Source organism: Biomphalaria glabrata, chromosome 3 (assembly GCF_947242115.1).
Source record: "Biomphalaria glabrata chromosome 3, xgBioGlab47.1, whole genome shotgun sequence".
In the NCBI taxonomy this organism is placed as follows: domain Eukaryota; kingdom Metazoa; phylum Mollusca; class Gastropoda; family Planorbidae; genus Biomphalaria; species Biomphalaria glabrata.
In genome coordinates this window covers 51,656,334-51,680,703 of record NC_074713.1, presented here as the reverse complement: position 1 = coordinate 51,680,703, position 24,370 = coordinate 51,656,334, and the positions used below count along the sequence as shown (strand labels likewise).

The following is a 24,370-nucleotide window of genomic DNA, read 5'->3' as shown; positions in this document are numbered from 1 at the left end:
CTTTTGTTTTCAGTTAATTAATTCGTTCATTCGTGTGTTTATTTTTCAAGATACGCCTGACCATGGAACTGGAACTATCGGACTTTTCTGTTTTCTCGTAACGATATGTTACGATATAGATATATATATATAGAGGTCTGTGGTGTGAGTGCCAGTGTTGTAGTTCCCTTTTTTTCTCGAAGATTCTGCACTAATGCAGCTAGCAAAGTAGAAGAATAGGAGCTGTCACGGATGAATGTGTGTATAATCTATTTTTAGAATCTGCGCGAATGACCGGAAGTGTGTTGTGTTGTCAGACAAAGACCAGCGTGTGTGATATGCAGTAAAGCTGATTAAAGTTTATGTGTTTGATCTAGTGGTTTCATTGTTTTATTTCGTTAACTAGAACTGAACCAGGGACACCTAGACGTATCGAGACCTAAGGTAGATTCTATCGTTTTATAAGTATAAATATAATTGGAAAGCTGTGACAGGAGCCATTTCTTCCAATGGCTATGTTCAAATGTTGGCATATATCTTCAGACTTTAGATGGAGCTGTTATCAGGCATTCGGAATAAAAATAAATTTTATACAATGGATGATTTGCAGACACCTCGATCTTTATAAAAAAGAAACGAAACAGGAGTGTGTGAGGGGGTGGTGGTGGGTGGTTCTACCGGAATCGTATTTTTATTGAGGGTTTGTATGCAAAATGCTAATCACGGTTTCCCGTTTACTTTCTTCTAGCAATGAAATACATTGAGATAGAAAAAGAAAGTCATAAGGAGAAATGTGCTGGCGTTATAATGGAACGTAAGAATATAGAAAGAGGTTACATTAGGAGAAATTCGGAAATAAATGTTGCCAGCTAAATTATAAAAATTGCTTTTTATTTGCTTTAAACAAAAGCGCGTTTTGATTTAATAAAAAAATGTTTTTATATATATCAAAAAAACAATTTCTAAGTTTTAAAATGTGCATTTATAAATGATTAAGTAGCCAATATCAAAGTGAATGATTAAGTAGACAATATCAAAGTGAATGATCAAGTAGACAATATCAAATTGAATGATCAAGTAGACAATATCAAAGTGAATGATCAAGTAGCCAATATCAAATTGAATGATTAAGTAGACAATATCAAAGTGAATGATCAAGTAGACAATATTAAATTGAATGATCAAGTAGACAATATCAAATTGAATGATCAAGTTGACAATATCAAAGTGAATGATTAAGTAGACAATATCAAATTGAATGATCAAGTAGACAATATCAAATTGAATGATCAAGTAGACAATATCAAATTGAATGATCAAGTTGACAATATCAAAGTGAATGATTAAGTAGACAATATCAAATTGAATGATCAAGTTGACAATATCAAAGTGAATGATTAAGTAGACAATATCAAATTGAATGATCAAGTAGACAATATCAAATTGAATGATCAAGTTGACAATATCAAAGTGAATGATCAAGTAGACAATATCAAATTGAATGATCAAGTTGACAATATCAAATTGAATGATTAAGTAGACAATATCAAATTGAATGATTAAGTAGACAATATCAAAGTGACTAAGTAGACAGTATGAAAGTGAACGATTAAGTAGACAATATCAAAGTGAATGATTAACCCCTTAAGTGTTGATCTGTTTTACAATGAGTACATACAGAATGGAATTACAATTCTGATGTTTAGAGGCTAAACTACCACACGCGTTTTAGGGGTTAAGGAGACAGTAGGCCTATCAAAGTGAATAAGTAGACAGTATCAAAGTGAATAAGTAGACAGTATCAAAGTGAATGATTACGTAGACAGTATCAAAGTGAATAAGTAGACAGTATCAAAGTGAATAAGTAGACAGTATCAAAGTGAATGATTAAGTAGACAATATCAAAGTGAATAAGTAGACAGTATCAAAGTGAATGATTAAGTAGACAGTATCAAAGTGAATGAATAAGTAGACAGTATCAAAGTGAATAAGTAGACAGTATCAAAGTGAATGATTAAGTAGACAGTATCAACGTGAATGATTAAGGAGACAGTATCAAAGAGAATGATTAAGTAAGCAGTATTAAAGTGTCTTCAGAGCTACGTGTTATTGCTTAAAATAAATACGACATCCCAGGTTGTTGAGTAAAAAACTTCTGCCTGAATGTTCGTTGGTACACTGACACCACACTATAATGGGAGCAGTCCATTGGTACCGGTACATTGTTTCCATTATTAACTCTTTCTCTCCGTAATTATTTTTCCGCGTTTTGGAAGGAATTCTTCATTTTGCTCATTACTATTTCACTACCCTATTATGGTTGGGCTTCAATAACTTTGTTGTTTGCTGTCAGAAAATGATGTATTTGGTATAGAATTAAAGGGAAATGCATGCTCTTTTTATATCATTCAAAGTTTAAAAAAGTAGACATTAATGTAATTTAATGAGGTCAAAATCAACGATGGTATCGTCGATTAGGAGAGAAAGAGTTAACTAATGAGCAACGTTCAGTCTTCCTTGAGTCAGACTACCAGCATAAGTGATATGACACTTCTTCCATACTTGTAAAAACACATGGGGATACCAATGTGACCCACATACAGTAAATGTATCGAGATAAGATAAGCTGAATCCCAGCCTCTGTTCAGCAAACAAGACTTACATCGTCTTTAATCTAAAGCATAGGCGTCGACTTACATCAGAATTAGCCGTAAAATAATAATTTTAATTTATGCTTTATGACGTGATCATTGTATAATGCTGTGACTGAGTGCTGGTATCCTTTGACAACCATAGTTAGGCCTAAATGTTTCTAGGAGATTTTTCTTTCACTGCTGCTATTACAGCTGGGAATAAACCCCAATTTAAAAGTTTGAGATGTAGCCTACACAAGAACACGGCCGTAATGTTTTAGTTTGTTTTATTTGACAGTGATCAGCAGGTCTTCGTGGGGCCGAATTGCCATTGTCATTTTTTTCCCGAATCTCCTCATTTATGATGCGGTATTTGTAGGTGATACTATAAGATCCTTCTATAGCATCTCAATCCCATTGCTAGGATTCTCTTCTAAAGTTCGGGAGTTAGCGTCCAAGATTCGCAAGCATACAAGATTGTGGCCATGACCAAGAAGCGCATCAGTTTATTTTAGTGGTATTTCCCAAATTACATATGTTGTCATGGTATCTATCATAGAAATAATTGGAAATGATTGGAAAAGTCTTGAATTGTATCGACGTTTCGATGACGATGACGTATAAACACCCCCCCCCCCACCCCTTTCCAAATACTGAACATATGTATCGCCGAAAAAAAACAACAACCACAAACAAACAAACAAAATCCAATAACATTTTTTGAAAACCCGTGGTAACTGACATTTGGACCTGCAAAATTCAAGGGTCCACTGTAGGCTACCTGTTAACATTAATAATTTAATTTATAAAACGCTGATAATGTAGGCTTAAGGCGCTGTGATTACATAACAAGCATAAATACAATAGTTAAAATGAAAAACTGATTTTAAAAAGTTTTTGTTATTTCATTTAAATTATTTTTGTTGTTTTGTTACGTAACAAATCTTTTGACCTCCGCTCCGCCTTGTAACAAATGGTAAAAAATACCCCCTCCCCCTTAATTTGTTTATCATGAGCATAGTATGATCATGAGTTATTAACACCAAAAGTTCGAAATTTGTATTTCACTGGCTAAGGTGAAAAGGTAACATCGAGATAAAAGAGCTCTACCGGGAAAGGTTAATAACCTTAGTTTAGGAAATAAAAACATTGAGTTCAAAGTGTCAACAAAGTTAACAAAGTTGTAACAGTAATAAAGCCTGTAGCCCTACTCCTAGATTTATTCATTGGACAAAATGGCAAGCGTCACTAAAATAACGAAAGAGGATTTTGGTCAAACTCAAGATGGAAAAAAAGTTACAAGGTAAGCAGAAACATTAATGATTAAATTCAATGAATTCATTAAATTATATTTAATATTATTATAGACTATACTATACTATAGACATTGACATTATAGATTATAGATCTACTCATGATTATAATTATAGTCTAGATAATATTATTATTTATTTTTTCTAATTAATTTTATTATATATACTAACTAAGACTACTAACTAAGACTAAGTTAGTAAGAGAAATTAAAGAGTGAGTAAGACCACTGTCTTAGTATTCTTTGTAAATCTATTCTAGATTTAGATCTAGATCTATATAGATCTATAATCTATATAGTAATATAGATCTAGAATCTAGTATATTTTAGAATATTATAAATTATGTTGTTATGATGCTGAGCTTCTAGATCTAGATTAGAATAAGTTGATCTAGTCATCTAATCTATCTCTAGATGATAAATATAGGATTTATAATATTTTTTATATAGTCAATATGGTCATATACATAATACTAAATTATATGGTAACTACTATTATATATACATACCTATCTATATTATAGATCATCTAAATCTAGAATTATTTTTTTGATAGTTAGATAGATCTAGATCTAGATCTAGAACTTAGTAAAGTTAGACTTTCACTATCAAACTATTATTGATTATGTCTATCTAATTGAAGTAATTCTAATCTCTAGAGATGATAAAATATGATTAAATATTAATAAAGGCACAAAAATAACTTAAAGACCTATTTCTTATTCAATATTAGGCTACTAGAACAAATGTGTCATTCATAAGAGCATGAAATGTGTTGCCTGAATCAGCCAGGAAAACCAATGACAGAGTTTAAGCATTTTAAAAGAATTTAGCATTACAATAAATGAAGGTTTATTAATAGATTATTTTATTAGATCTGATCTCTCTCTCTTTTTTATTTGTATTCTGCTTGTTTTGTTATATTATTATATGACCTTTCCAGATATACACTGACTAACAGCTCTGGAGCAAATGTTAAGATTTTAGATCTTGGAGGAATAGTCAATGAAATCAATGTTCCTGACAAAGATGGCAAACTAGGGGATGTCACTCTAGGTTTTGACCAAGTTAAAGGTAAGCTTATGTTAATAATTATATATTTAGATATATAGGCCTACTGTTCATATGTGTCAACTGTAGGGTTTCAACGTCTGCTATGTGGTAGAACCAGGTTAACTTTTAGACAGCGTAGGCAGAAGGAGATTACCTTTTGGATTTGGTGGGAATATAAGGTCCAGAACTCTGAAGAATAATATTGAAGGGTGGACTACAGCACCTTAGACTTTCACTTTTGTAGATATGCTGAGTCTTCTTCATTTCCATGCCACAGCTAAAAGGTCCCAATGTCAAAGGGATGGGACATTTTGCCCACATATGCCTGAAAATTGCCTTCAAAAACGACGTCTTTATGGGTATGTAGGAAAGAGCTATAAAGGAGGACAACATAAATATTACAAAGAAATCCTAAAGAGCTCTCTGAATGAGTGGGATATGGACATTCACAGCTTGGAAACACTAACTCTTGATCCCTCCTCATGGCATGAAGCCACAAGAGTGTCTTAGTCTATATATTATATACAAGCTCTATGGCCCAGGGTAAACAACCTATGCCCTGTGTGCAGGCGGCTTTTTAAAGTGAGGATTGAACTATATAGCCATCTCAAGTTCATAGGAATTGTGCTCATCTTCGACCACAAAGGAGGAGCTATATTTAGATATTATATATATATTTCTGAAAGATTAGTTTTGGGTAATTGCTTTTAAACCAATATTGTAATTTCCATCTCTTTTGCTATGTCAGAGTAAATAGCCTCTTGTTGAGAGTCAAATACATTTAGAACCTCACTGGCTTGGCTTCTGCATCAAACCTGCAGATGTTTCAAAAGTCATATTCAAGAAACTAAGCATCATATCAAGCTGTTTCAGAGTCTACTGACACCAATGCAGACTTGTCAACCGGCATATACACATATATATAAAATATAAATCACTCTGTCCAAGAGAAAGCATCAATGGTCTACTGGTATATGCTGTAGCTTTGTGACTTTTGGAAATCTCACTTGTAAAAATTTGGGGCCAAGGAACAGCACTAAGGAGGGTTACTGTGATAACCTTTTATGTTCTGTCTGTCAGTAGTTTAATATGCATGTCTGGTAGCATGCTACATAGTCTATCTGGATATATATGTCTCCTGCATCTCTTCACTTTATTAATATTCTAAATGGTAGGTGTTGATCCAATCATTTGTATCATTCGTAACACATGATTACAAACCATTCCCTCATGAGATTCAATTTGCTTACAATTTTCATTTATCCAACAGCAATTACTGGGCCAGACCTGTCAATATTAATTCTAGCAGAAGTGAGATACAGGTCCATTTTTTTTACATTTCATAGCCAGCTTTTTTTTTTTTTGAATAACCCTTTTTTTTTAATCAGCTGTATTAAGCAGCCATTACTTGGCTTGCTTTCTTGACTCGTCCTAGCGTTTCTCAGATTAAGTAATAAAATTGTTTGAATGTATCCCTGACATTGACTTAAAAAGTTTTATTTTTATAATAAGATTAGAAAAATCTTTGCTAGTGAATATATTTTATAATTTTGACTTTTTAAATGCTTCAGATTATGAAGAAAAGCCAGGATACATAGGTGCATTGATTGGCCGTGTAGCCAACAGAATAGCTGGAGGTCAGTTTACATTAGATGGGCAAACTTACAATCTGTTTATAAATAATGGAAAAAACTCACTTCATGGTGGCAAGATTGGTTTTAATAAGGTAATCAATTTTGACTCTTAATTGCTGACTCTTAAAACACCTGTTTTAAAAGTTTGATGTTAATGCAATGCAAACATAATTTTCAGCATTATAGCTTCAACCTGAAGCATTACTTCTTACACAGTTCTGATTTTAAACTTGTCAGAATTAATTTTATGACAAAAACCCTATGAACTGTGTTTCAAACACCTGATCTAGAAAGTCATAATAATTCAATTGTTGAGCTTGTTTCTAGTTAGAGTAATGTGAAGAGCTGTTTGCTGTTAGTGCTGTGGCAAGTTTAAATTACAAAAAAAAGTAAAAGTTCATTTTTCAGAACTTGTGGTCTACAGGGCAGATGATGTAAAGGTCATCTGTTTCTGTGGTCTATGGTTATCAAGGGTGTCATGTGGCCAGCATGACGACCAACTGTCTTTACTTTTCCCCAACGAATGTCAGGTACTCATTAGTGCTGCGTGAACTCAAGAGGTGCCCAAAGATCCCGAAATTAAAAATCCCAGTCTTCACCAGGATTCAAAATGCAAAACTTAAATATTTCTAAGTCAGAAACAAAACTCAATATAAACTGTCGCCTCAGTAGCAAGATAAAAACTACTGATTTCCTCCACTCACAAAAAAAAATTACTGATTGTGTCCTTTGACTTACAAGAATCAACTCCCTTTTCAAAGGTGAAATCAAAACAAAAAAAAAAACCTTGTATACAACCTCCATCTCAAACTGTCCCCTCCTCATCAGAAGTGACCAGGATGCAGACTGACCATCACTCTTTTAACAGCTTACTTGCAAAGAAACAAAAAAAAGTTGTTGGGCTATAATCTAACAGATTCTTGAATAAGATAACCTTACTATCAATAGTAATTAGGAATGAAACTCAATCGTATAGATTGATCAGACAAGACTATCAACTCTTAGTCCATTAATATTGGGTATTATCTTAGTTTTAGAATAATTCTTTATTTATTTTTTGAATACTGTTTTGATTCACAGAAAATTTGGGATGTTATCGAACAAAATGGAAGTCTAGTGTTGCGGTATGTAAGCCCTGACGGGGAGGAGAACTACCCAGGGGAGTTAAGTGTCACTGTGACCTACAGTTTCAGCGAGGACAACAAACTGACTATTGAGTACAGCGCCTCTACAGACAAGGCCACGCCAGTCAACTTGACCAACCATGCTTACTTTAATCTTGCTGGACATGTGCGTATGAATTAAATATTAACATACATGTCTCATATGTGTCAGATCATGTGAATGTATCTTACAAAGTATTCTCCTGACATGGGAAATTGTACAGTTTTTTAGATAGTCTTTATTACGGTATGTGACGTTTTGGCGCCGCCTTTATGGCGACGGGACGTTTTGGCGCAAGATATCATTTGACGATTATTTAATAAGCACGCACCTTTTATAACAATGTTTTTTTCACTCTACCATAATATTGTATGTATAGTATGAATTCTAACACCGTTCAGCGAATTGTTTGTTTTTTTTAATTATAAAGGTTTTGCTTATTTCATGATTATAGGCCTCTAATAAGTCAGATTCCTGAATGGTGATGACATGCTATATGTGAGTTCTGCTAATCGCACTGGATGACATTTTTGGATTTCTTTCCAAAAGATTTTTTTTTTATTTGACATTAGTGTAATATACGAACGAGCTAACTGTCACACTTTAATATAACAAAAAACCATGTTAACATCTTAAGCTCTATTACGCTGAATGATGACAATAACTCCACACATAGTAAAGATCAAGACACTAATGTGCCTCTTAATAAACGCACATACACAAGCCAAAATGTTTATTAAAGAAAATGATGTGAACAACAAACACACATTTACACTTAGTACGTGAAAAATATGTCTTAACACAAACACTAATACAAAACATAGATATGAATAATTCTTTTAAAAGAAATAATACAATAAACGTACATAATGTATTTAGCGCCAAAACGTCCTGCTTCATCTTTATTAGATGTTGATTTCTTGAGTTAGGCTAAAACAAAATTTGATGACCAAGGACTGGAGCATTTTTTGCCAATACCGTGCCAAATTCTTTATATTCCTTCAACATGCCGTCATTAATAAGATTACAAATAGCGAACAGAATTATAGTGTTAATGTAATGAGTGTCAATCTAAAGACTTATTTTGTTGTATATTTCATAGGACTTTTTGAAAAATTAGGAACAAAATAAAACACAAGATATGCTAGTCCTTTTATTATTGTTGAATCAGTTGTGTGTTACCAGCAATGACACTGCATGCATATAAAATTGGCAAATTGTCTCTCTATTTTTTCATCCAGGGCACTGGCCATATTAAAGATCATGTGGTTACTTTACATGCTAAACATTATCTGCCCTTGGATGAAAACATGATTCCTACTGGTAAGTTTAACCATAACCTTAAGTAAGGTGACCAATTTGTACAGATACTCCTTCTTCCCTAGTGCTTAGAACATGGAATTGGTTGTCTGAACCAGCCAGGAAAACCAGTGACTTAGCAGAATTTAAGTCATTGGTTAACATGCATGACGCGTAGGACGTAATCATCTTCTTTTTTGAAGTAGCGATGACCTTATGTAAGTGACCAATTTGTACATATGCTCTTTCTACCGTAGTGCTATTAGAGCATGGAATGGGTTGCCTGAGCCAGCCATGAAAATTCAATGACTTGGCAGAATTTAAGTCATTGATTAACATGCATGACATGTCGGATGTAATCTTCTTTTTTTTGAAGTAAGGTCTGTATTTTAGAAGATATGATATAACAAGTCTGTCCCGTGATTCATAAAATGTTGGGTGTCCTGCTTTCATATAAAAATTCCATCAATATCCTGTTTATAATAAAACTTAAAAAAAAAAAGATTTTATTTTGCTGTTTGATTATTTGAAAGTTGCTGCTATTAAAACTTCTAGATATTTATGCTGTCCACAAGACCATTGAAACTGGTGCAGATTGTCTACAAATAAATAGACAAGGAAACAATATGTATAAAAATGTACTATTAATTCTGCTCTTACACCATCGCTTGGAAATCTTGAAACAAAGTCTGCAACTTTGAGGGTGTGAAATCTAGAATGTAGCAGAAAGACCAGTTGCAGGTTGTTATCTCGGATGTCTGTGGTAGAGAGATTACTAAAAATTGTATTTGTTGCCTCTAGAGAAGTGCCCCACATATTTATTAGCTTCTTTGAAAACCTGTGTGCTGAATAGTGGCTGCATTTTGCACACATTACTTCAATATTCCAGCATAAAATATCAGAAGTCTGGAAGCATCACTTCTGACCAATTGGTTAAAAATTAATCGGAAAGAAACACAGAAAGGTTTAAGGCGTTAAGAAGAAATTAAGAAGTAAATTAGTTTTCAGGATCTTGCACTGATTTTAAATGCTCCTTATTTTTGTTTTTTATCAGAATCCTTTATGTGAACGTAAAAAGTTTGTGTGCTGACGAGTTGTTGTCCTTGTACCAGGAATAAAAATATTTTTTGTCATGTTTCTATTCTCTCCAGGAGAAATCAGACCTGTCGCAGGTACAGAATATGACCTGACCTCTCCGGTGCGTCTTGGTGACCGTCTGGACAAAGTACCTAGTGGAATGGGATTTGATAACAATTTCTGTTTGGACAATAATGAGAAGCTTGACATAGTCACAAGGTGAGTGCTCTAAACAGTTTCTTCCTGCCACTTTATTAGTTGTTTTGTTGTAACTGTAAAGGACAGTCATACACCAGCAAGTAGTTCTTATAATTTAAATCTTATTATTTCTGATTCCCTACTTACACTGGGGTGGAGGGGGGTGGCTGAGTAGTTAAGCACTTTGTTTCCAATACTGGGGTCCTGGGTTTAAATATTTGTGAAGACTGGGATTTTCACTTTCCATATTTTTAGGGTGCCATTGAGTCCACCCAACTCTAATGAGTACTTTACGTTAGTTGGGGAAAGTAAAGGGTTTTGATCAACATGACACCCTGCTTGCTAACTGACGGTGAAAGAAACAGATGACCTTAATACCATCTGCCTTATAGATCACAGAGTATATAAGAAAGGGGAACTTAAATACTTACACTGACTCAAAATCTTTAATTAAGAAGTCAAAATTGTATTCCATACAGTTTGCTTATTTTGTCTCTCATTGACCTACTTTCCATAGAGTTGACCATCCCCCTTCTGGGCGCTACTTGGAAGTGTGCACTGACGAGCCGGGGATGCAGTTCTACACTGCCTATTGGCTGGCAGACATGACTGGTAAAGGTGGAGCTGGCTACGGTAGATTCTGTGCATTCTGTCTTGAGGCACAGCATTATCCTGACAGTGTCAACAAGGTAAAAGCAACATTTCTTATTGTCTGTTATGAAACATAGTATGTGCCCAACTTTGAAACTATAAATTCTGTTTGTAGTTTTTCAAGTCTAGATACAAGAACAATAACCGCCCCAAAAATTACTGTGACACTTTATTTAATTTTCTCCCTTATAATAAGACATTCATACCTAAAGAATTTTTCCAACTTCAATATTACAGATTTTTAATGTCAATATAAAGACCCTAAAAATCTCTGATTAACAAGCAGAACTAGATTAACACATTGATATGGTTAAGTCATGTACATTGTCTATTTTGAAGAAATCTAACGATCTGATGTAAGCTCCAGATGTAATGTTTGAGTAAAAAAGTTTCATGAATATGCTTTTCGTTTGCATCATTGTAATGTTTTGTTATGTATTATATTATCTTAAAACCTACGTCCTCCTTGGGTAATAAAGATATTTTTTTAAAATTATTACTATTATTACTTTATTTCTTTTACAGCCTGAGTTTCCTAGTACTATCCTGAGACCAGGACAACTTTACACCCAGACGACATCTTACAAGTTTGGACTTCTGTAGACTTGATCTTTCTGTTTACCAAAACATGCCAGATGGATAGCTAACAGAAAACCTTTGATTTGATTTTTTGTGTTTATTTTATAACCAGACGTTTTCTTATGTCTTGTGGGAATATATTTCTATGGACCAGCATACCATTTCTTTTTCTTGACAATTTGATCTAAATGGTTGTGATCACATGCTCTGAATTCCTATTATATTGTTTTCAAACGCAAGGTAAAACATTTTCAAGTTTGTGTATTGGGGAGTAGAAAATATGTGCCTGATGCAGGTTAATGACTTAATGTTTGGGAGTATGGGATATGTGACTTATGCATGTTAAAACAATCTGTGCGAAAATGTAGATTTGTTAGTATGAATATTGAGAGTTCAGATCTGTGTTGTGTATCTTTTTGTCTACAGTTCAGATCTGTGTACTGCATCCTTATGTTGAGCTAGTTATTAGACTTTTAGTGCTTGAAAATTATTGACACAAAAGTTGTGTCAGTCCAAGTAACTTTGTTGACAGCAAACGTTGTCCAATTAAGTCTTACATGTGCTGCCTATTGTATTGCTGAATATTTAGTGAGTTGCTGAGCCCTAACAATAACCAGATTATGTTCTTCTTACTATGCCAGGTTTTTTTGTATTTATTGAATTCCAGTTTTTCTACTTGAATGTTGAATAGAAAAAAAAAGTACCATGGTAGTATAGAACTTATGCTTCAACCTGTTGCTGTTGGTATGGTCTATGTGGGAAGCTTATAAGGGGCATGACATGGCCACTATTGTGCCGAAAATTCAAAATATCAAATCGGAAGCCTACAGTTTTATGCGGCATTGATTTTATATTGAAAGATTTGGTCTGTGCTATGTCAGGGCCGACCTTTGATAATTTGGAGGCCCTAGGCAAAGTGAATTTGGTGGCCCCAAATGAAATAGAAAAATAAAAAATAACAGTGAAAAAAATAAAATTATGCATTCTATTAAAAACTGAGTGTACACCAACAATAACATTGAGAAATTGTTAATAGTCCTGTGCAAGGCCCCCAGCAATTGGAGGCCCTAAGCGGCTGCTTAGTTTGCCTATGCCTAAGGCTGGCCCTGGCTATGCTTATATTTCCCCAGATGTCATAAATAACTCAAAGAAGCTCCACATATAAAAATCACTACACAAAAACACTTTTGATTCACATGCCCATGTCTTCACTCAACTGGCTGATATCAAAATAGTATTATTTGTATTCTTTGTCTTGCACTTGCCTGTTTGTTGATGTAATCATGTCAAAAGACTTTGTAATAAGATGCACAATGGATAGATAATGAAGTGAACATTATAGGTATTGTATATAGTTATTGAAGTTTGGATAATTATAGCTCCCGATGGTCACATATGCTATGACCGGTTTATAAAATTACTTCAGTCCTTTGGAGAGTATTATGCGCTGGTATTTAAAGGCTTTGTTACTTAAGTTTATTATGTAATGACCTTATTATTATTTTTTTTTTTGGTTTGGAGGGGGGGGGGGTTTACGAGTCCATTCCATTTCAAATGGATTAGTGTACATTTATTGTTTTGGTGGTGGTGGTCAAGTGGTGAAGAGTTTGGGCTTGGAAACTCTACCATCCAACTCTAACGGGTGTCTGACTTACGTCGGGGAAGTAAAGGTGGTTGGCCATTGTGCTGGCCACATGACACCCTCATGAAACTGTCGGCCATAGAAACAGATGAGCTTTACATCATTTGCTCCCAAGGTCTGGGCGTGTTGAGGTGCTCGAGATCTAGCTGTGGGCAGATCTAGCTGTGGGCAGATCTAGCTGTGGGCAGATTTAGCTGTGGGCAGATCTAGCTGTGGGCAGATCTAGCTGTGGGCAGATCTAGCTGTGGGCAGATCTAGCTGTGGGCAGATTTAGCTGTGGGCAGATCTAGCTGTGGGCAGATCTAGCTGTGGGCAGATTTAGCTGTGGGCAGATCTAGCTGTGGGCAGATCTAGCTGTGGGCAGATCTAGCTGTGGGCAGATTTAGCTGTGGGCAGATCTAGCTGTGGGCAGATTTAGCTGTGGGCAGATCTAGCTGTGGGCAGATCTAGCTGTGGGCAGCTAATTTCTACTTTATTTCTGTTGACGTTGATGGCAGACTTGACTTTTGATATTCAACACTCTATGCAATAAATGTTTACAGTTGGTTTTATGACTTCGTTTGTGGGTGTTTTTTTTATTTTTTTTATTTAAAAAGACTTTTTGAACATCATGTAGTAAGCTGCAGTCAATCGGTAGTGTGGTCTTTCAACCAACAGATGTGAAATGAAGACTCGTAGGTTAAATGTCTAACATGAAGGGGGCAACAAACAGCCTTCACCTTGCTCAACAAGCGCTAAACTGTACTGAGTAAAATCTCAGGTCAAAATGATCTGCCACTTCTTATCTTGTGAAGTAAAGACTTTTTTATTTAAAAAAAAAACAAAAGATAACTAAGTTTTTTTTTTCTTGGCTGATACAGGCAACCCGTTCTATCCTCTAATGACATTAAGGAAGAATAAGCACAAGTACGAATTTCTCCACTGATGAAGATTTAGCAATTATTTCAAATCATGTGCAAGTTTTAAAATTGTAAAACTATAAAGTAATTCAAAACATTGTGCATTTCACTACAAAGAAACGGTCAACCTATAAATATGTTTAATTTATTCCTTAACCCGTGGCGACAGTTACTTAACTTTTGAGAATGAAGCTTCAATTCCAGAATCGCAATCGACCGTGTTTACCTGACGCCCTGATCACATGACTACATTAGCCATGTTTCAAGCATACTTGCCATGAAATAATAGCAAGAAATGAGAAAGCAGTGTTCCAGGCCTCGTGGGCGGGGTCTGGGTATCGATCTATTGATGGTTCGAACAATTGGAGTCAGTTAACTGAACCATTGATGGCGTCTTCGATTGAATTGAACAGACTGCAACAGTTAAGGTGGCTAGCTGTCATTGCGGCTGATAATCCATAATGGCTTCATGGAGGGGGGGGGAGGGTCCGTTTCATTGATATTTTATAGCAAATTTACTAAAATTAGATTAAAGATGAAGTCATTTCGATATAGTAAAAAATATTTACTACATACATTAGATATATAGACCAGACTTATATCATGCCACTATGCCAGTAAAAAAATTATCTTTAAAATGTGTAGATATCTATCATAATTATTTAATGCCACTTATTTAATTAACTAATTGGTTAATTTTTTTTGTTTTGATTGAGTCGTGTGTTTTTTGCACAAATAATCGTTCTCACTGAAATACATTTAAGAAAACCGCAGCGCAAGAAGAAGACTTAAAAGATGTGAGAGAGAAAAACAAAAAAAAAGGGCCCGGGTGGGGGGGGGGGACGGACAACACAACTGCTAGCAGTGATTAAATCTTAGACGTCAAAACAAAATGGGAGGTAACCACGTTTTTTTTCCCACGGATCAATTTGGGACATTTCTGAACGCGACTTGGTGCTTTCGATAGATTCTGACTAAAAATAACAACCAACAACATGGGATTCAAACGTTTCTTGAAAACTATTTTAAAACATTGTGTATTATGTAGATTGTAATTTTTAAAATACATATTTACTAATTGAATGATACAATTACAATGTAAGTAATAATAATAAGTGTATTTACATTTTTCTCCTTCATAAAGTAATAAATACCATATATACATATAGCTTTTATATAGCGCTACTTTCATGCTTATAGCATGTTCAAATCGCTTTGGTCCAATCTCATTAGTGGAATAATGGGATAGAGGGGTATCTTGGAGAAGGTTTTCCGTGCTGCCTTTATGCACTCTGTAAACACAACTCTGCTCGAGTCGGGTGTCGGACCTAGAGCCCCCTTCATAGGTAGCTAAGACAAGCCAAGTTCAAGCGTACTTAGCCTCTCGACCACGCTTCCCACTATATAGTCAACGCTGCACAATCTACATTTTATTTGGTAAACATAAGTTACACGTATACAAAATTAAGCTATTGTAAAATAAGTATTGAAATTAAATACAACAACTTTTCGTTTGGATAGCAGAATAAATATGTAAAAGAATTAACAAAGGTACAATTCATATATTACTGTATGAAAGAATTACGTTAATGGGGTGTAAAAATGAAAGTCACCACCTGCTTAAATAAAATCTATTACCGTAGACGCCCTTGGACATCTCATAGGCCCCCAATTTATTTTTTTTTTACTTTCGTAGATCCCTTGGAAGTCTTCGTAGACCCCTGGGCCCGGATTTTCTGAGTCAGTTATAGAGATCGGGTCTCATGCCGAACTGGAATTAGACCCCTAAGTAAGGTTGTCGCCCAAAGCGCGAACGCACATAATGTTTTTGACATAAAACTTTTAATAGCAGGATAATGCACTGTAGATACCTCAGAATATGTATTTTGTTGGCTTTCAATACCGTAAATAGTGCTGACAACGCTCCCCTCGACCTCCTTGCTGGCAAGGCCGGTGAGTCTACACATTTTCTACTAACTCTAGGAAGAACCTATTCTAGGGTACAATAAACGTCTTCCGAAAAAATGAAGGGTTGTACACACACACATACACATATTTTTTTGTTGGAGAAGGGGGGGGGGGGAGAAACCGAAAAAAATCCTGGCTACGCCCATGATGTCTATAATCTCCGCTTCGACGGGATGGGGACAAGGGCTACTTAGTCATAAATGTCGACAGTTCTTTGTATATCTTTTTTATTTTTAGTTCATGAACATTTACACTGTTCATTGTAATGGACCCGCCGCAGGTCACCAGCTATAAATTCATCATCACAAATATAGGAGCATAAGCAAGTAGTCAGATCAGTTTTTAACGTTTATCAAGATCTCAGAGCACATCTCAATCCGAGACTCTTCTAGTTTTTGGCTCATGTTTGTATTATTAACTACTAGTCGACCGGCGGCGTAGCATACGCCGCTATTTTGCAGGGCCGGCCTTAGGCCACTGCAACCTATGCGACCGCAGTGGGCCCCGCACTTTCATAGGATCCGCACTTTCATAGGACCCACGCTAATTCAAGGTGTATAAATTATTAATTTAAACCATTTTATAACTTAAGACAGATTTCCCGCGCCCTCCTTTCGATTAACAAGGAGCTCCTGGAAATCTCTCGAAATTGCAAAATATACGAAAATGTCCTTAAAATATACGGAAATATTTAGAAAAAAATTGTCATTTTGGGGTGACATTCAATATGGAAAACGCCAATCCTACGCGAAATAAATAAAAACGGCATTATGCATTAGCCGTAATTGTGTAATCTGGTGAAGAAGCTTCTCGCGCCTCAAGCTAATGAAGAATTACTTGAGGTCAACAATTCTCAAAGATAGATTGAAACATTTGGTAATTCTTGCTATTGAGTGGGATCTATGTAGGAAACAGAATTATTATGATATACTGTATGACTTTGCTACACGCAAGGCTCGTAAAGTAATTTTGTACGTAGTAAAGAATGAATAAAATGCATTGAGGAATTTATTTTCTAATACAAACTCTTAAATTTCACAAATTATCCGCTTCACTACCCAAACTTGGCCCCGCGAACTCCGTTTCGCATAGGGCCCCACAATGGTTAAGTCCGGCCCAGCTATTTAGTGAAGGGCGAATATACATGGTAGTTTAATTGTTCTCTTTCCATGACTTCTTGCTCACAATGGTAAAGTCCGGCACTGCTATTTTAATGTTTGTAATATATTTGTTTGTAAAATATTTGACATGTTTCGGATGTTCTTTCAGAGTTGACGATAGTTTTCTTCCTAGTTCAAACTCTTGAGGGAAGTAAAAAAAAAAATTATATATATAGACAGATGATTTAGTCAATATCAGAGGTAATAGTTTGATCACACCCACCCCACTGGATAAGTTTTTCTATTTGTATGTATAATTTTTTTTTTTTTTTTTTTTTTTTTTTTTTTTAAAAAAGGAAACCTCAGAATTTGCGCTATTCAGTTTTAGCTTTATCATCATAGGAATCCTTGGGCTTTATGCCTCTTTTCTTTGCCTCTTTTTGGGGCTTTATATGCCTCTTTTATGGGCCATCTTGCCTCTTTTGTGGTTTTTTTTTTTTTTTTTCTTTTTTTTTTTTTAATATGTTTTTATTTGTAAGTTATCATAATTCACAAGTATTAAATCAAACAATTGAAAAGTGATTAACCTAAAAATATAATAACAGTAATAGAAATATTATTTAATATCAAAGACATACTATGAACCCCCTAAAGACAGAAAAATGATACAAATATACTCTACTCCAGAACAATCAACACAATATCAGATATCCCTGACCCCCAACACCCTATTTCTGAAAAACTACATGAGCATTATACAGGTATATGAAAATCAAACTAGATAATTCTCTACCCTAAAGTCCATTATTTTTCTAAATGTTAATTCCAAGTGATTAGGATCAAACACCTTATTATTATGTAGACATTTGAGCCAGGTAGCCCAAACAAGATTCCTGTATTCGGAAACAATAATCAAGTTAAAGTTATGTATCATTTTATTTTTTAGTTTTGGCAGCTTGTTTAAAATAATAGACAAGTTAACATTTACATAATTGCCACAGTTTGCTTCCAATAGGTCCATTACAGTACTTCTAACTTGAAGGAATAATGGACATTCCAAATACATGTGTTTTTCGTTATCAGCATTTTCAAGGTGGCATAATATACATTCACGGTCATTTGCCCGTCTTCTAACCATAGGGGTCATCCCAAAGATAAGTCTATAACTAATCTCTCTAGCTTTTGGTGGGATATGTTTACTGTGTAGGTTTATGAATGTGTCCTTGTATTCTGTCACCCCAAGAACTCTCCCCCACTTAATCCTATTCACTAGGCTTTCCTGTAACAGCTTTTTAAGTGTTGTGTATGATTCTTTGGTTTTGTTGTGTATTAAATGTTCATTACCAGGTAAAACTCTTGAAATAGATCTGTAAAATGGATGAGTGACTGTACCAAAATAGTGAGGAGTATCATTGTGTATTGGAAGAAGACTACTTAATCTTAAACCATAATAGTAAATTGTCAAGGGAAAGTTTGTTGGGTTTCTAACTACTTGCCTACAAATTTTAGCCTTAGCGACTGTATTTTTGTTTTAACATCTTGCAAGTTTATCCCCCCATCCTCTTTGTTTTGAATGAGTGTAGTGTGCTTAATGCTCCTAATAGTGTTTTTAAATATAAAGCTTCTAATTAACTTGTTCAGCTTGTTTATGAATTTAGGAGGTGGCTCTGTAATGTTAGCTAAATAGACAATCTTTGGAATGACCAAACTATTTATCAATACAGCTCTACCAAATATTGTAGAACCTGTGTGCTGATAAAGTTTAATTAAGTTTGAGGCTTTGACAAAAATATTCTCCCACTGGTCTTTACAATAGAACAAAGGATTACAGGTATAGACAATACCGCAAATCTTGATTTTATCAACAATTCTGAAAGCGCAATTCTCTTTGAATTTCCATTTCCCTAGTCCCATTACAGAGGATTTATTTATATTTATTTTTGAACCACTAGCTTCTCCGAAAAGTGTAAATTTCTTTAGTATATTCTCAATATCTTGCTCTGAAGATGGAAAAAATGTTGTATCATCCGCATAGGCTTTGACTTTGATGGTTGAGAAGGAACGACCCGGTATATTTATCCCAATAATGGAAGTATCAGATCTCACAGATTCCAAGAAGGGTTCCAAGCAAAGGATAAACAATAAGGGGGATAAGGGACAGCCCTGTCTGACAGACCTTTGTATGAGGATACTCCTACTGAGAGAATGATTAATTATCAATCTACTTGTTGCATTGGTATAGACAAGCTTTATATATCTGATTAACAGGGAACTTATTTTACATTTCTCAAGCACCTTGAACAGGAAGCTATGGCTTACTCGGTCAAAGGCTTTTTCTTGATCTACAGATAAAAGAGACACATTGAGGTTTTTATCCTTACTGTACATGATAAAATCCCGTAAAAAATGCGTCATGCCGTCAATGTTTCTGTCCGGGATACAACAGTACTGGTCATGTCCGATAAGTTGGTTTATGAGTGGTTTCATTCTTAGGAAAATCATTTTTGTGAGAAGTTTATAGTCCGTGTTGAGAAGTGAAATGGGCCTATAGTCGCTAGGTGAAGTGTTATTTTCAGATTTTTTAGGTAAAAGTGTGATGTATGCTTCGTTAAAATTTGGAGGAAAATGTCCCAGTTTAATGGCGTCGCTATATAGTCGCAGTAAGAGAGGACCAAGCAGGGGGAAGAAGGTTTTATAGAGTTCAAATGTTAAGCCATCTGGACCGGGTGATTTATTGTTCTTAGTCGAGTCCAGGGCAGTCCTGAGTTCGTCTAGCGTAAATGCACTCCCTAAAAGATCTTTATCTGTCTTGTCCAGCTGGTTGCAAAATTTTAGAAATTATCTTGAGCATCAGTATATACTGGCTCTTCACTGTATATAGTAGTGAAGTGTTTTGTAAAAATATTCTTAATATCTTCATAATCATCTACTTTATTCCCCTCACTATCTATGATGTTGCTTATTATTTTACTTGATTGTACATTCTGTTCAAACGATAGGAATAGTTTACTAGGACCTTCATTACTTAAGTAATTTTTACACCTAATCTCAGCACCCCTATAAGTATACTTGTTTAATTCCTCTAGTTTTAAAAGAGTTTCTGTTTTAACGATTTCATCATCCGTGTGTAATAATGTGTATTTGAGTTGTTCATATTCTTGCCTCCTACGTCCCTCAGCTAATGTAGATATTAACAGGCTTTGCTGCTTGATAGAACTTTTTAGGAGAGGCCATGTCTGTGTTAAATCGAAATGTGGATCTTGTATATCTTGTAAGTAAGAATTTAGATTAGTAGAAACTAACTCCACGAAAAGGGGAATTTCCAACAGAGAATTGTTAAATTTCCAGTGGGATGACTTTCTTTTAATTTCTTTGTTTTTTATGTCCAAAGTAACTAACACCGCTTTGTGGTCTGTGTATTCTAGTGTTTCTTCCAGATGTGACACCCGACTTATATAGAAATGATTAGGAGCATACACTCTATCTAAGCGCGTCGAGACGGGGTATGACCTATGCACCATGGTGGTGTCACGACCCATAGGTTCTAGTGTCCTGTAAGCATCAACTAAATTAAAATTCCTCTCTATCTCCTCTAAGAAATTAAGATTCGGAAAGGTTTTACGAGAGGGAGGGCCCGCTGCCAAAGTAGTCTGTTTATCTAATGCAGAAGTTATGTAATTGAAATCCCCCCCTATGATAAGCGTATCCTCTCTATAATTATTGTTTAGTATATCGATTAAATTTTCATAAAAATCCTGTTTTTCCGCGCTCTTTGCTGGTGCGTAGATGTTTGCAAGTGTAAATGTTTGATTTCCTGATTCTACTCTAATGATTACTATTCTTCCCCTGGTGTCCATAAATGCATGCACTACTTTAAACCTATCTGAGACTAGAAAAATAGCTACCCCTCTACACTCGTTACCTAGGCTAAACCAGCCCTCTTTCAGCCCTATGTCGGATGTGTATTTGCGTGATTTATAATGTGTGTCTATATTTGTTTCTTGAATGAAAATGAAGTCTGGCCTGTATTTTCTGGATTGGTGAACAATGTATTTTTGCTTGTTTCTAAGACTACGTATATTTAATGATAAGATTGTAAAGTCTGTCATGACTGGGTGTAAAAGTAAATTTAACCAGTTCTAGTGGTTAATTATGGGTGTTCCCCCCTCATCTATAACCAATGTGGGTGGAGTCTCAGGAATGTCCAATGCACTAACATCAAGACTCGTGTTAGGAGGGTTTACAACTTCTCTTATAATACGCGGGCTCGCGAAAAGATCCTCACACGAGGAGACAGATAAGCATCTCTTCCTTTTCAATTTTGTCGGAGACCCAGGAGCGGACCTAACATGCTCTTTAGAGCGGAACCGCTTTTTTAGTTTGAAGTCTTCGCCACTCTGGGGGGTTTCAACCTCCGCACCAACAGCTATCTCTGGTGTACTGGCAACAACCGATGAAGTAGCTGCATCCGCCATCATAGATGAAGCCGCGACATCCGACACTTTAGATATCTTCTTTGGCGACACTTTGAAGACTCCTTTTTTTCCCTTCTCTACTATCGTGAAGCCATCCTTCTGCAACCATTTTTCGATTTCCTTCTCCTTGGGATTACCTTCTTTGACCGCCTGTGCATAGCTCAGAGGGCCTGGTTTCTCCTTGGGAGGCACAGTTCGAGCCGGGCCGGCCTTTCGGGTGGGGCACTGATTTGACCAATGCTGGTCCAGTCCACAATGTAAGCATTGTTGCCTACGACCTGGTATGGTGACTAGAACTTTATAAATTTTTGGGTCCCCTTCATACCGTAGCTGGATGTAGTGTGGGATGGGTGCATCTTTTTTTTGCTTTGATGAAGGAAACCCACTTGTCCGAAGCACCTATTTTCGTCACCTCCACCTTGGATCCTTGCTCTGCAAATGTTTCTATGATTTCAACGATCCTGGTTTTCGCGATTGAAGGCGATACCCAATGTAAGGTAATTTTCAGCCTTTCTTCCTCTATTGGGAAGATCTCAACCTTGAAGGAAGTCTCACTACCGAAAGACTTACCAACAAGTCTGTCTCTTACTTTCGCAGTTGTTGGTACCAAAAACCATGTATAAGGGTTTTCGAACCTATATAATGCTGTTACTTCAGCAGCTGACAACTTGAGAGCCTCTTAAAGGCTCCCAATAGAAGATTTCATGGGGTTATTGCCAGATAGTTTCAACAGGAGAGTACCCTTCGGGTGGACAAGACCACCCTCTAAGTCCTTTTTTTTCAATCAAAAACGTCGGATAAGACATTCTTTGGATAAATGAACAACAATAACAAAAGGAACAGGAAATGAACAACAAAGGAAGTATGACGCGATTGGAACGCGACCGACTTGAAGGAAATAACAAATATGAAGAAGAACGCAAAATTAACACTGCAATTTGAAAATTCAACTATATCGATATACTCCCCTGACAAATAAACCCAGGAGCAATCAAAACTCCTAAGCCAGAAGCAAAGAGCGTCCAAAATCCTTGAAACAAGGCATTCGAATTCCCTAGATAAAGCATCCGCCATATTCCTCCTCTTTGTGGTTGTTGACTAACATTAACCTTAGGGTGAGGTACATGTTTATCTGGTTGTTCCATAGATGATCCTGCCTACCATAGTAAAGGTGTCTAGGGATCCGCTGCTTGTGAATAGTATGTCCAGAGAATTTCTCTGTCTCGATAAATACCGGTATTTAGATACTAAATATTGTTAAAAAAAAATGCCAACGCTAGTAATAATTATACAAATAGTTCATGTATCTTAACGAGTTGATTAATTTCTTAATATTAATTAACAAAGAAACAATAATAATACAAAAAAGTAAGCGTCATTTATCTTTTAGAGTACTTTCATTTTTTTTTCTTTTTTATTATTATTTAAAATTCTAACACCTAGGTAACTGTTGAATAGCTGCACACGGACACTTTAATGGTTACCCCCCTTTAATAGAACTGTACATGCTCCCCCTTTACGTGTTCGGGATCTTCCTACAGATTCGAAGATTTGACATAACAGAAATATAATGTCATGACATACATGGTCACTCACAAACACTGGCGGATCCAGGGGGGGGCGGTAGGGGTGATTATTCTTAATAATAATTATCTTCGTGGCACAACCATGCGTTACACCACGCTAAAGTCATGGTAAGATAACTCTTTTATTTCTGCAAGTCGGACTAGAGTTACCCCACGTAACTTTCGCTTCCATAGACAGCACGGCTGTTGTTGTTTTTTTTACACTGGTCAATATCTGATGTCATTAAAATGTTTTCATGTTAAACAGTTTACAAACGAACAAAGAAAAAACATAAATCTTGGGTTATAAACCAAATCTTGCACATAGCAGAAGTAAGCAATAAACAAGAAGAACAAACAGTTCTTTGTTAAAAAAACAACATTTTCTTTATGCATCTTATTTTGCTCTTAATAACTTGATTTATTTCTAGGCAACAATTTGTTCCATTGTTGATAATGACCAGAACACCTTTTTTTTTTTATTCTAATAAACGGGCTACATTTTAACTATCAACATACCATTCTTTTTTAGCCTGTGAATTAGTGTATCTGTTACAATGAAATTTTACGACCCGCGCGCTCTCTCTCTCTCTCTCTCTCTCTCTCTCTCTCTCTCTTTGCTCCCTGGAATCTCCATTTTGTTTTCTTTTAACCTGCGCATCGTAATTTCTCCGACATAGACTTTTGACATCATTTGGAAACATCCGTTCCATTATGCACCCCTGACACATACACGCACTCACATAACTTTTCTCTAGCTTCTCTATTCAATCTCTGTTATATTTCGACTGTGAGCAACATAAAAGCAAGTCTTAGACACACTGCCTACATTTCTTCCTACCATCAGTTTCAGGCCTAGAGACAAAAAAAAAAGCATTTTCCGAAGGCCCCAATTTAATACAACATTCACATTCCCCTTTCTGCATTTATTTTGGTATTTTTTTTGTCTCTAAATAAAAAGAAATATTAATTTGGTTTTATTAACTGTAATCGTTGATCTCACTCCTTTTTGAATGTAGCGAAAGAAAAATAGATCTAGATTTATCTTTTTGATGCTATTATAATCATCCATATTATAATCATCCTTGACATTTGTATGCCAATGTTTAATGAGACCTTTTACTATTTCTTTTAGTGCACGT

At 35.5% G+C, this 24,370-nt stretch overlaps 1 protein-coding gene across 1 annotated transcript; it reads left to right on the top strand.

The window, feature by feature from the left end:
* The first annotated feature begins 3,707 nt into the window (after nt 1-3,707).
* LOC106057218 (galactose mutarotase-like) lies at nt 3,708-13,775 on the top strand. The gene is made up of 8 exons (XM_013214329.2): nt 3,708-3,915; nt 4,868-4,998; nt 6,549-6,703; nt 7,692-7,901; nt 9,017-9,098; nt 10,226-10,370; nt 10,867-11,038; nt 11,526-13,775. The coding sequence occupies exons 1-8, from the start codon at nt 3,848-3,850 to the stop codon at nt 11,601-11,603; spliced, it is 1,041 nt and encodes a 346-aa protein (XP_013069783.2). The 5' UTR covers nt 3,708-3,847; the 3' UTR covers nt 11,604-13,775.
* Nucleotides 13,776-24,370: the final 10,595 nt, after the last annotated feature.